This window comes from Abramis brama, assembly GCF_963993115.1.
Source record: "Abramis brama genome assembly, chromosome: 1".
Lineage (NCBI taxonomy): Eukaryota > Metazoa > Chordata > Actinopteri > Cypriniformes > Leuciscidae > Abramis > Abramis brama.
The window spans coordinates 2,137,057-2,149,465 of record NC_139963.1 but is presented as its reverse complement, the minus strand read 5'-3'; the positions used below and the strand labels follow the sequence as shown (position 1 = coordinate 2,149,465).

At 40.7% G+C, this 12,409-nt stretch overlaps 1 protein-coding gene and 1 long non-coding RNA gene across 2 annotated transcripts in view; one reads left to right on the top strand and one right to left on the bottom strand.

Annotated features, from left to right (window-relative positions):
* Positions 1-9,800, top strand: part of LOC311090446 — a 68,165-nt gene extending 58,365 nt beyond the window's left edge. Inside the window, exon 3 of the long non-coding RNA XR_014607887.1 lies at positions 9,270-9,800. This is a non-coding gene — a long non-coding RNA (uncharacterized lncRNA). The remainder of the gene's footprint in view (positions 1-9,269) is intronic.
* Positions 3,155-8,814, bottom strand: LOC311097200 (C-type mannose receptor 2-like; the record flags this gene model as incomplete). Its single annotated transcript, XM_084136727.1, has 4 exons — positions 3,155-3,527; positions 3,687-4,031; positions 4,365-4,698; positions 8,725-8,814. 4 exons carry the CDS (start codon positions 8,812-8,814, stop codon positions 3,160-3,162), a joined length of 1,137 nt encoding a protein of 378 aa, XP_083992853.1. The 3' UTR covers positions 3,155-3,159.
* Positions 9,801-12,409: the final 2,609 nt, after the last annotated feature.

Here is a 12,409-nt window from a genome sequence, read left to right as displayed (position 1 = left end):
AACGGCTGGATATATTGATGGTTGATGAACACTGACTTTGGGAAAACTGTTGACCTGCAATATTCCTTCATGTCTGATAGGGGATCATGTCTCTCTGTTGAACTTGGCATCTCTCTCTTGTCTTCTCCTGTAGTCTGTCAGTCTGAAAGATTGCTCTCCTGCTTCTATGTTGTTTAATGTTTGTGTTTTAGCATACAGTCATCTGAAAACGATAGAAGCATGTAAGAGATTACCAGCGGGGTGTACGACATCCAGCCAACAGGAAACACACTCCAGATGAGGAGTCTGTACTGGCTTAGAGTTTTTTGTGGACCAGAACAAACTGTGTGGCCAAAGTAGTAGTGTAACTCAGAAAATAAAATTGTAAAAATGTTTTGTTACTGGTTACAACATTATAAGACCACAGACAGGTCCTGTGTGGACGTGACAAAGATACGTCTGTATAGATGCTGGTCTTAAAGTTCCCCTGTAGTCAATAATTTTATCCCTTAAAACTCATCTCTGATCACCAAAATGGCATATTTAAACGTTTTTTTTCCCTGAAAAAATTCGTAATGCCTTAAAATAGCTTGAATGTAACTCGACACCCTTGTCTCATTTAGTATGCGTGGTTCTATGAATATGCAAATGAGCCCCACCTCCACTCACTCACTCAGCTCAGAGATCCACTGGTTGACGATCACACATTGATCTGATTGGTTACAAGGTAGTTTGTGACGTCAGAAACACCAGCGATTTCAAAGCGTGTTTTTGAGACTGTCTTTGGTTCACTGCAGTTTTAAGGAGAAAATACTCAGCAATGGTGTCGACTTATGAATTTACACATGGTTTGTCTTAAAGCACATTAAAAACACCACATAGACACATAAACAACATTAAACATTTGTTAGTGTTATAATGCATTTTATATAGCAGAAAGTTGTGGTCCTGGATGCTGATTGGTCAATACAGTATTCCAGTATTTTGCCAACTGTGATTTAATAAATGTACATTTCTGAAATACATAACTTAGACAGTTACGTCTGATAACAAATCACTCTAAACTGTAATGTGCATTTTCTGTAAAACTGCTTTGAAATGATGTGTATTGTGAAAAGCGCTATACAAATAATTGTGAATTGAATTTAATTGAATCACACCCGTAGAAGCCAACTGTTAATCTTAGTTTCCATGTCAGAGAGCGCCAGGATAACATTTAATCAATTTGTTGCATTAAATAAAGTTTGTGTCCTTCACACAATATTTAATCATTACAATGCAATAACCATTTCATAATGCCAAAGGCTACCTAAAATGGCCCCACAGCGTAGCACAGACTCACTCCCAGGGTTTGAGGTGTTGTGGCGTGAGCTGGTGACGACAGGGCTTCTCCGCTTCTTTCACCTGAGGTTGGGAACAGATAGAGGTGAACCGGCTCTTCTGTTCCGGCTCTCTGTCATTAACAGGGCTCTTATCATGGAGGCCGAGCTCTCGCTGTCACCCGCTGAGGGTCACACTGCACCTGTGACCGACCCATGACCCTCCGACCTTGCTGTCACTCTGCCTCTGATGTCGGTCCAACCCTGGGCACGGCTCGGATGAACACTGCGCATTACCTAACCTGGCTCGACTTGAGCTGAAATCACTCTTAAGGTCATTGCTCACTGAATCCCAAATTCTCGTCCGAAAACATAAATACGACCATCTTTCGTCCGTCATAAAAAATTCGGATTGTGTTTGATTTTCTGCGTTTCTCGCATCCATAGCAAGCGAACGCCAAAGCCAATTGGTTCACGGAAATTGGTGTCTTCTTTTTAATATGTGGATCCAGGATCGCTAGCAAAGCATCAAACTGAGCCTCTGACACCCTGAAGTAAACGTTGAATCTCTTGGGATAATCCCACAGCGAACTCTCCTTCCTCTCTACGCAATCTCAGGGTTGGATGATGGATGATGGACCCAATATTTCCTCTTTCTTTCCCTCTTTTTAAGAAGAGAGAGGACAACAACATCATCCTCACTGCTTGAAGACTGTTTGCATTAGTTGTGTGCACTACTTCGTTTTTTAACTCTTAAAGTCGACATGAAATCAAAATTGACCCTATTTACTTTGTTAGCGCATATTACTAGTCCTGTGGTGAACAATTAATCCGTGCAAGTTAATACTCAGGAAAAAAATGTTTGCCGTGGTAATCTTGAATCAAAGTCTGAAAAGTTACTTCCGGTCTGGAATGGCGTTCCTTCTCTGATGACGCCGGCTTGCCGGCTTGGGAAACGCTGAACCACTCCTCAAACCGCTAGTGCTGTGAGCAGAGATGAGGAGGAGGAGCGCTAGAGTCAACTGGAAATACTATTAAATAGATAGTATTTTGTAAGTACGGTAATTTTGTAGCCACCGAATGACGAATACGAAAAAAAGCAAACGGAAATTTTGGACTCAGTGTGCAAGTATAGCCTACTGTAAATTCAATTTGCATGACTGGGATTGCATCTAAATATATATGGGACTTATCCACACAGAGGGATGGTGTTCTGTGTGTTTCCTCCTTTTTCAGCCACTTTGCATCCACATTTTTTTTGCAAATTGTATATCTATACTCGAGGACAACCACACGCAGTCATTTACTGCACATTTGTTCTCCCCGCCCTTGCAGTAGTAAAGCTAGAGTAGATGTGGCATACCACAAATTCATGTTGTGATGTACTATGTCTTTTTATTAGTAAATATTTTGTGTGTGTTTGGGTTTTTTATAAATGTAAAATAATTATTCTTCTAAGTCAGTTCAGTTGAGCTGGTGCTCCTTTGAATTAGTTTCAACATCAAATACAGTTCACAAGATATTTTATACTCAACTTCCACTTTTTCCTTTATGAATAAACTATATATCATTTCATTGAGACAAACATCGATGTTCACAATCACTTTTTAAACAAGTCATTTTTAATTGTATGACTAGTGCAAAACACAGGAGTGATTAGAAGAAAGTATATATATATATATATATATATATAGTGGACAAAAGTATTTTAAAATCTGATATTAAAAAGACTCATACGATAATCTTCAGTAACAGAAATTATCATTGTAAATTGATATTAGCACATATAAAAACAGTACCAGAAGTGTTTGCCAGTTTTAAAAAGAAAACAGCCAGTTATGAAAGAACACAAACACATCCTTCACTCCTCAGATCTGCTGCAGATGAAGTTGAGTGTGTCGTGTTCAGGACGGCTGATCCAGCGCTGATCTCCTCCAGACTGAACTGCTCCAGATCTCACTCCAGACTCACACTCCTCGTCTCCTGTGCCGTTCCCCGGAGCCCAGTTATGAAAGCACACGGTCTCTCCGCTCATCCAGAACCAGAGGCCCACCGTGCAGGAGTGACGCAAACCCAGCCACACCGCCTCAGTGGACGCACCTTTAGCCACATTCATCACCTCCTCCTGCATCTCGTCTGAATGAACCGAGACCAGATCCGTATAATTCTGCCTGCAGTATCTCAGAGCTTCAGGCCACGTCAGATTCTCTCTGATCAGAATCAGTTTATCTGGACACAAAACAAACCACAAGCAAAAACTAGAGAGAGACTGATCAAAAACAACACACAGAACAAACACTGTGGAGGAATCTGTCATGTCAGACATGTAGCGTGAACTGTAAGAGATCTGGAGGTGATGGATGTGTGTGTTTGTGAGGATCTGCTCACCTTCATGACACACAAAAGGAAAGTGGTTGTCGCAAGAGATGTCATTCCATTGACCCTGAGCGTTCGATATCTCTGTACAGTCTTCATTTCCTCCAACACCATTATTAGGTTCACCAGACTTCCAGTATCTGAATGAGGAGTTACTCTGATCTGACCACTGCCATGGGTCTCTGAACAGACCGATCCAGACATCATCAGTTCTGTTATTATCATTGATGATCTTCTGAACCTGTTGACTCTCATTCTGGCTCCTCACACTGACCAGATCAATGTGATTCTGTCTGCAGTAACTCTGAGCGTCTCTCCAGTTCTTCATCTGGTTGACAAAGACGAGTCCTGTGTTCGCTTAAGAAAAACACATGGAAACATATTAATTTGATGATTTTCAAACTCTTTATTTCTCCATTATGGTTTGGTACATTTTGCTGATATATAATTCTCTGCGCTCTCTAATAGCAGATTCTCATAGTTATCAAAAACAAAAGATCAACATTAATTAAAGAAAAAATCGGTTTGTCTTTAGAAATTGACTTCAAGGTGTCTCCGCTATATTTATAAACACATTAACCAGCAGAAGAAATTAGTATTGTATACACATTTTGTACAGTATATGGTATATCTTTTAGTAAGTATGTTTACAGTATGATGTTTATTGTGATTGTATTGAGCTGCACTTACGGTTAGATGAACTGCAGATGAACGTCAGGCTGTTATCATATGGATAATTATGCCATTCACCATTGCTCATCATAGCACACTTGTCTGTGCCATCAGGTTGTCCAGGTCCCCAGTTCAGATAGAGCACAGGTTCACCTGAAGACCACTGCCATTTATAAACACTCGTCCTCTTCAGCCCAATCCAGACCTTCTGATCACCTCTATCTTTCACACTCTTCTTCAGCTCGTTCATGTCGTTCATGTCGTCAACGGTGGCCAGATCTGTGTAGTTCTCTCTGCAGAAACTCTGAGCTTCAGTCCAGGTCTTGTTCTCGTTTATAAAGTGATACTGACGCTGAACACATTCAGATACGGAGCAGAGAGCTGTGAAAGTGAGTGTTCGATTTAATGCTTTTCATAACAGCGTCAAACCTGATGAAACTATAAACCACAAACACACTCACCACTGAGAAGAAGAATCAAATGTAGAGTTTGGTCCATTTCTGAGGAAAAACACATGAAAAACTCAAAAAAATCATATACATCTTCAAAGTAAAACATGAGCATATACTAAAAACATTTCAGCAGCTAAACTTGATTCACAGTTATTCAGACAGTATTAACATCAGAAAGTGTACTTGCGTTTGAAGAATGAACGAGTTCTTACTTCAGAGGTCGTGTGTGTGTCTGTCCTGAGTCGTGTGTGTCTGTCTGCAGATTTACACTACGCTATTATTATATCTGCTCTCATCCCTCATCCAGCTCATCACGTCACTCCTTTATTTCTTTAAAAACACCTATTTCATATTTTACTTCCTCTATATTTGTGTGTTTCTCCAACTCTTTCCCCTTATTTGCATCGTGGCGCCTGTCAGTCTGTATCAGTTAATGCCAGGGCTGCCAACTCTCACGCAATTGACACTTTTCACACTCTCTCACGCCACACGTCCATTTTCTCACGCAGTACCGGAGCAAAGAGGTACTTTAATATTAAACTAATTCTCAGCTCTTAGATTCCGTCAATTTTATTACGAAATTCAGACAAAAATACGTTTGGCGCTTGTAAATGTGACGTGACAGATCGCTGAGCGCCTCAGTTCAAGTGCACGTGAACCGATCATCTGTTACTTTTTTATTTAAAGACGCAGTACAACTTACCGAAAGTATACATAATATCGACCAATCAGTGTTTTTCAACCACGGAAAGAGGTCAATATAACAGCAGGAGAACAATTATGTCACAGAACGTTACATTTACCTCAGGAAAGCCATTTAATGACCATAGCATGTTAATTGAAAAAAAAAAATAGCTAGAGAGGAGATTACTATATTACATATTTATTATATTTTTACTTATGTCATTAAATAATTGTTATTATAACAAAAACTGCATTATATTTAATTTAATTTGTTATTTTTAACCTTTAATAATACCAGCAGATTGGGCCCTCTATGTTTACAGCATTAGGTGAGATTATTTTTTTAAATAAAATTTAAAATAAACATGTATCCAAATTAGTCAATATTGAATCAAAATCGGAATCAAATCACAAGAATGGAATTGAAATCTTGAAATTTTTGTCAAGCAATAATAAAAACTGTATCCTATGAGTCATTGTACAATGTAAACATTGTAACATGTTGTCACTAAACTTCATAAAATTCTATTTAGTTACCAAATGTTTTGACAATCACAATTACACTTATTGTGATGCAATATTTGTTTTTACATCCCCCCCCCCCCCCCAAAAAAAAAAAAAAAAAAAAATCTCACTCCAAGCTAAACTCAAAAGTTGGCAGCCCTGGTCTATGTTAATATGGACCTTGATCAGAACATTATATACATATTAACATTCATAATTTATATTTGAACTTTAATAACTAAACAGTTTCTCTAATGTTAGTGTGTGAACTGAACAACCCACTAATGATCTGATTGATGAGGGTTGAGTTCATTAGTGAAGACTGGCGATACTGGTTACTGAGAGCCTTTAAAAACCCTGTTTGAGACTCCAGTTAATCTATACTAGAAATACTATTTAATAATGAAGCTAAACCTCTGACTAGTAACTTTGAGTTGTTCTTAGATTAGCATGTGAATTGTAATTGGTTTGGATCAAACTGATGTTACTGGTTGTAATGGAGTCTCCTGTCGGTCTGCCGTGTGGTTCCCAGTGCCTGTGTGTGATTAGCATGTCCAGTTTAAACCGGATGATTTATAACATCATCATCCACCAAAGATCGTATCCTCGCTTAATTATTCACCACAGCACGCGTTGAACTCGTGCGATCACACACAGTGAGTGAAAGATCAGTCATTCTGTGTCGCATATGCTCTCTCAAAACCATGTGTACATTATGTTGCGTCTAATGGGAATTTGCAGTCGCTCACCACACACACTTCTGTAGCGTTTCACAAAACTGAGCTGAGAACTGACTGACGCAACAGGCATCATGACGATCATGCTCTGGGACAAAACCCCACATCTGATAGTGCAGCAGATCCTGTTTACTCACTAGATCTGAATAATCAGTCGCTTACGAGCTAAAACTGCTGTTAGATCAGTTCTCTAGCTCTCGTGTGCATGTTAGCGGTGCTCGCTAATGCTAAAGCCAGCGCTAACACTGACAGGCTGTCCTGAGAGGCCGCTAGGCCTGGGTGTATTCAGACATGTCTTAAAATATGTCGCTAATAAAAATATATTATATTGATATAAGTTTGATTATTGTAAATGTATTGTCTGGAAATGTATTTTCCCTTTTCTGGAGGTACATTTTCTAATATAGCATGGGTTAGCATGGGTTAGCATGGCAGGTTTAGCATCTGGTTTGTTGTTTTTATTTATATTTTTAGAAGTCTTTTTTTAACTCATGTTATTTGCATTGTGTAGCAGTTGAGTGTGAGTTGTATTTGACTGTAGGACTGTGTGTGTGTGTGTGTGTGTGGGTGGGTGGCTGCTGTCTTCATACAGGTTGTTAGTATAATCAACTAATTACAATGCTGTAAACATCAAACTGAAGTTGCCATGTTGTGGGAGTTTCAACCACAAGAGTGAATCTACATGATGGTGTGTGTGTGTGTAATGAAAAGACTTTTCCTGCCTCATGCTGGCTTCCTTATTCGACTACACTAATATTGTAGATGTATTAATGTATTTCTAGAGGAGCTGTTTTCCTCATGATCTCTTGAACTGTAACGTACAGGAGTGTGTGTGAAAGAGAGAGAGAGACTGGTTTCAAAACTATTCGTAGGCCACAACAGGAACATTCATACGGTTCCCTTCAGGAACTGTTTAATCAAAGCATCTCAGAGTAATTAGCATACTTCACCCAGATATTGGCAGTGGATGTGTGCCTGCGAGTCGCGACAGTGCCAGGCTGTATGGGTGCCTGTGAAGAGTGTGATAACGCTCGTCCTACAGATGTGTGGGAAACTGAGCTGTTGTGCAATCGCTAACACTGTTCTTGAGTCAGTTAAACGGGAACCGCACGTGTCCAGACTAGCTTTTTAATATAGTGTGTGTGCAATAGAGTTAAATGTGCCACCAAACAAAGAACTGAGAATGTTTTATTACAGGTTGAACCAGGTGAATCTGATATAAAAAAAAGTTTGTATGTATTATTTTCATGAGCATGTTAATGTCCTGATGTCCTGAAAGCCCTTCCTCTTGCTGATGTCTCCAGTGAAGCCTGGCCCGGTGTGTGTCACTGCGAGTGTGTGTGAAGATATCAGAGATATCAGATGAAACGCTGTGATTGCCCTCCTCGTGTGTGTGTGTGTGTGTGTGTACCGAACTATATTTTAGGGACAAATCTGGACCCAGAAGTGACGAAAACCTGACAAAATCTCTAAAAACATCCCTTAAGGAGCGTCTTATAAATCTGGTATAAAAATAATTAAAGATAAAAAATGTAAAATGTCCCCATTTAGATAGCTAAGTGAATGTGTGTGTGATAATGTGTGTGTGTGTGGCCTGATGTTGAGTTTGATTATGAGAACGACAGAGATCTAGATGTAAATGATCACAGTATTAGTGTGATGAAGCACTGTAAGACTGAAGAAGAGTGTGTGGTAGCACTGCTGAGGGTCTCGCTGTAGAGAGTGTGTGTGTGACTCAGGGCGGACTGCCAGCAGACAGACGGATGAGCTGATGGAGTGATAAGCTCTGGCCCCAGGCGCACACACACACACACAGGCAGGTTTGAGCTTCAGGCACGAGGCCCAGACAGGTAGAGGTGGAACGTGACTCCTCACACACACACACACACACACACACACACCAGAACTCGACCCGCCACCCGCTCCTCTCGCCGTCTCCACAGAGACTCCAGCACTGAGGAACAACACTGATGTCATGCTGGGGGTGTGTGTGTGTGTTACCGCAAACATGAGTGAAGTCATGACGGTGACGACATCGGGAACGAGGAGCTTCACGACACACTCGCTCTGACACACCAGCATCGGGGTCATCAGGGGTCAAAGGTCAAGTACTGATGCTGATCCGCTGTTCTCCAGCAAGTCTATTGAGGAGAAGTTCTCTCCTTCAGAAGCAGAACCGTCTTCACACTCATTTAATCAGCACACGTCTTCTGTCCATCATCTCTCCTCAATAATAGAGACACAACACAGCGGGAGGATCTGAGCTCTAATTCTGATCAGATCATTATTATTGTTTTATGTCTTAATCTTATTACACTTACATTTTTCTCTGACATCATCATCTTATTTTTAACCCCTTCAACCACCATTCAGATAGAGACGTTTGACCTTCCAGTTGAGTCCATATTGATTAAATCTTTAAAAAAAAAGTTTATATTGTTTGAACTCTTGGATTCAGTTCTGTCTGTTGTGTTATTATGGAGGTGTTTTATTAATATCTGAGACTCTCAAACTGACCTGAACATGTGTTTTGTTTGTTTCCACAGTGCTATCTGCAGACCACAGGGGAACACAGGGGATTCTGGGATTGGACAGATATATGTGGAGATATGTGGATTTAAGACATTGGTCTGCTGTTGGACTGTTCTCTACTGTATCATGATGGGTCAGGACACTGCTCCAGTGATGCTAACATGCACTATATAATCACTGTTGACCATATCTCTCATATATACCCTACTATTGAGGTCAGTAAGAATGTTTATTTTGGTTTTGGGCGGAAATAAATGAAAGAAATCAATACTTTTATTCATCAAGGATGAATTAAATTGATCAAAAGTTACAGTAAAGACATTTATAATGTTACAAAAGATTATATTTTAAATAAATGCTGTTCTTTTGAACTTTATATTCATCAAAGAATCTGTTTTCAACATTGATAATAATATTAATGAATGTTTTATCATCAACTCATCATATTAGAGTGATTTCTGAAGGATCATGTGAGTAATGATGCTGAAAATTCAGCTTTGATCACTGGAATAAATTACGTTTTTAAATAAATTTTAATAATATTACTAATTTGTTTGTTTGTTTTTTTGTTTGTATTTTTAATCAAATAAATGCAGCCTTGGTGAGCAGAAGAGACTTCTTTTAAAAACATTAGAAATCTTACCGATGCAAAACTTTAGACTGGTAGTGTGTATATAATATCTAGCCAGCGTGCAGCATCCGCCTGAGATGAGAGGGAGGAAGTGACGGAGATAATTCAGTGTTAGGAGGCCATGATTGATACGGGCAAATTGAGGAAATTTGGCCAGGACAGCTTCTCTCTACAAGACGGTCATGGGTTTTAATGACCACGGGTTAATGTCTCCAAAGGACAGTGTGTATTTATTGACTATCCCTGAATTATTTTAAACATGCAAATTGTTGTTAGTGCATTTAATTAACATTCCAAGTGTATTTTTGGTCTCACCTCATTTCAATTGACAAGATTAACACTGATTTGGATGCGCATACGATTGTGTGAGGATTGAATTGTTGAGATGTAAAGTGTGCACAACAACACCGACAACACAAGGAAAAGATGACACAAAGGGTTAAGTCTTCACATGTGCAAAGGCCAATGAGCTTCTGTGTTGTAGTGTGAGCTGGGCCTGAACGTGTCCTCAGGCTTCGTTGGAAGCTCTTGAAACGGCCACTTCAGAGGTAAATATCACTCTCTCATTTCTCAGAACCCAGCGCCTGTCAACTAATGTGAGTTGCATGACTCAGAATTTCTGATTAATGGCATGTTTGCGTAGATACATCAAAACCAGAAACAAATGGAAGAGCCGATGAAGTCACAGAATCAAATGAAGACATTTAAAGCTGCTTCCAGCGGCTGAAAGGTAACGGCAGTGCGTGTATGAATGTGGACGCACGTTTGTTTAGAGAACGGCTCACACTCGGCACTCTGACCTTTGAATCGTGCCCGCTGTAGATGGCAGAGAGAAGCCTGTCTCCTCTCCTCACCCACAGCCCAACTCCCTTCAGTGGAAAAGATTACGTCCGTGGCATAACATGTGGTTGCACTTAAGCATGCAGAAAGAGCAGGACTCGGGAAACGGAGGTTGGTAGGGACGTGATGTTAGAGGCCTGACTCTGGGGCGGCTCCAGGTCTGTTTGTGGCACTCTGTGGACTCTTGTAAACCGCACTGCTAGGTGTGTGAGGTGGAGATCTGCCCTGCCAGCCTCACAGTGCCAGAGAAACGAGAACAGGATCAGAACAGTCTGTTCAGTGCAACAGATAGTGGCCAACAACAGGACTGAATCTGACATGCTAACAGCAGAACATACAACCATTTGCCGTGACATTAATGATGCTTCAAATCTGTCGAGGTGGAGTGTAAATTTGGTCATTTTAGGTTTCAAAAGGGCGCTCATGTTCACTTCTTTGGGGTCACTATGATCCCTCGATGCGCACTTCTGCCAACCCCTGGCAAACCTCTGCCCGATATTCAACGGCACCGGCCGCGGGACAAGTTTTGGATTGCTGATATGTGCAGGGGGAGCGGGAGAGAGAAATGAGCCGTGGGCTCCTGCAAAATAGAATTATCTAATAATAACAGCACGCAGAAGTCTGTAACTGGAGATCTGAAGCGTCGTGTGCGTGGAAATTGGGAAAAATAGCCTATAGACACTGGAACGAGACAGAGTCTAACCGGACCGGGACTGGAGAATCAGCGTAGACCTCTTCCTACGGGCTTTTGCGGGCGGGGGCGGGAGCGGGAGAGAATCGAACGTATTTTTGGCGGAAGTGGTACATAATCTTGTGGGATTGAAGAATCCCTCCCACGCAGAACTCGACTGTGAGGACTTTGGGTGCTATTAGGGACAGGGCCGTAAAACCTGTTTCAAGGTTTAAATAAGTTGGAGTTAGGGGGTTAGCGGCCCCTAAGTTAATAACAAATGATCTTAGCAATGGAAGTGAATCAATCAAAAACTAACTTTAGCTGGATAATACATGTCCTATTATTACTGTAAAGCTGCTTTGAAACATCTATATTGTTAAAAGCGCTATATAAATGAAGGTGACTTGACTTGACTTGACTTGATGTTGACCATCCAACAGCCAAACACAACCCCCTAGAATCAGGGTGGCCAGTTTTGCAAAGGTAAGCACCATTCACATTTTCATCAGACTAGCTAGTGCTAGTGAATATCAGAAGTAAAGAGTCTCATCCCTTCCAATCAACAACACATAGCTATTTATTAATAAACAGTGAATAATCAACGCCCTTGTCAGCGTTCAAGACAGAGGTGCAGTCTTCATCCAGTGATTAGCAGTAGTGCGGATGATTTGGTGTTGGTTATGAGATTCTCAAATAGGGCGTTATTTGAGGGGACAGCCATTTGTAGTGGTGTCCGAACACAGTGGACGTTACTGAGTGCACTCATTCAATCCCACATTGCACCACAATAACGAGTGAACAACTGATGTACGTTCAATGGCTGTCCGAATTCGCTCACTCCTTTTCATTTATTCCTTTAAGTGAACAGTTTAAGTGAACGACTGACGTAGGGAATAGTGAACGAGGGTTTAGGGGGTGATTTCAGATTCAGTCTATGTCTTAGAGGCATTGGTGCAGTTTTCCCAGAGCACGAGATCATAGGCAGCACTGGTTTCAGTAAGGGGAATGAC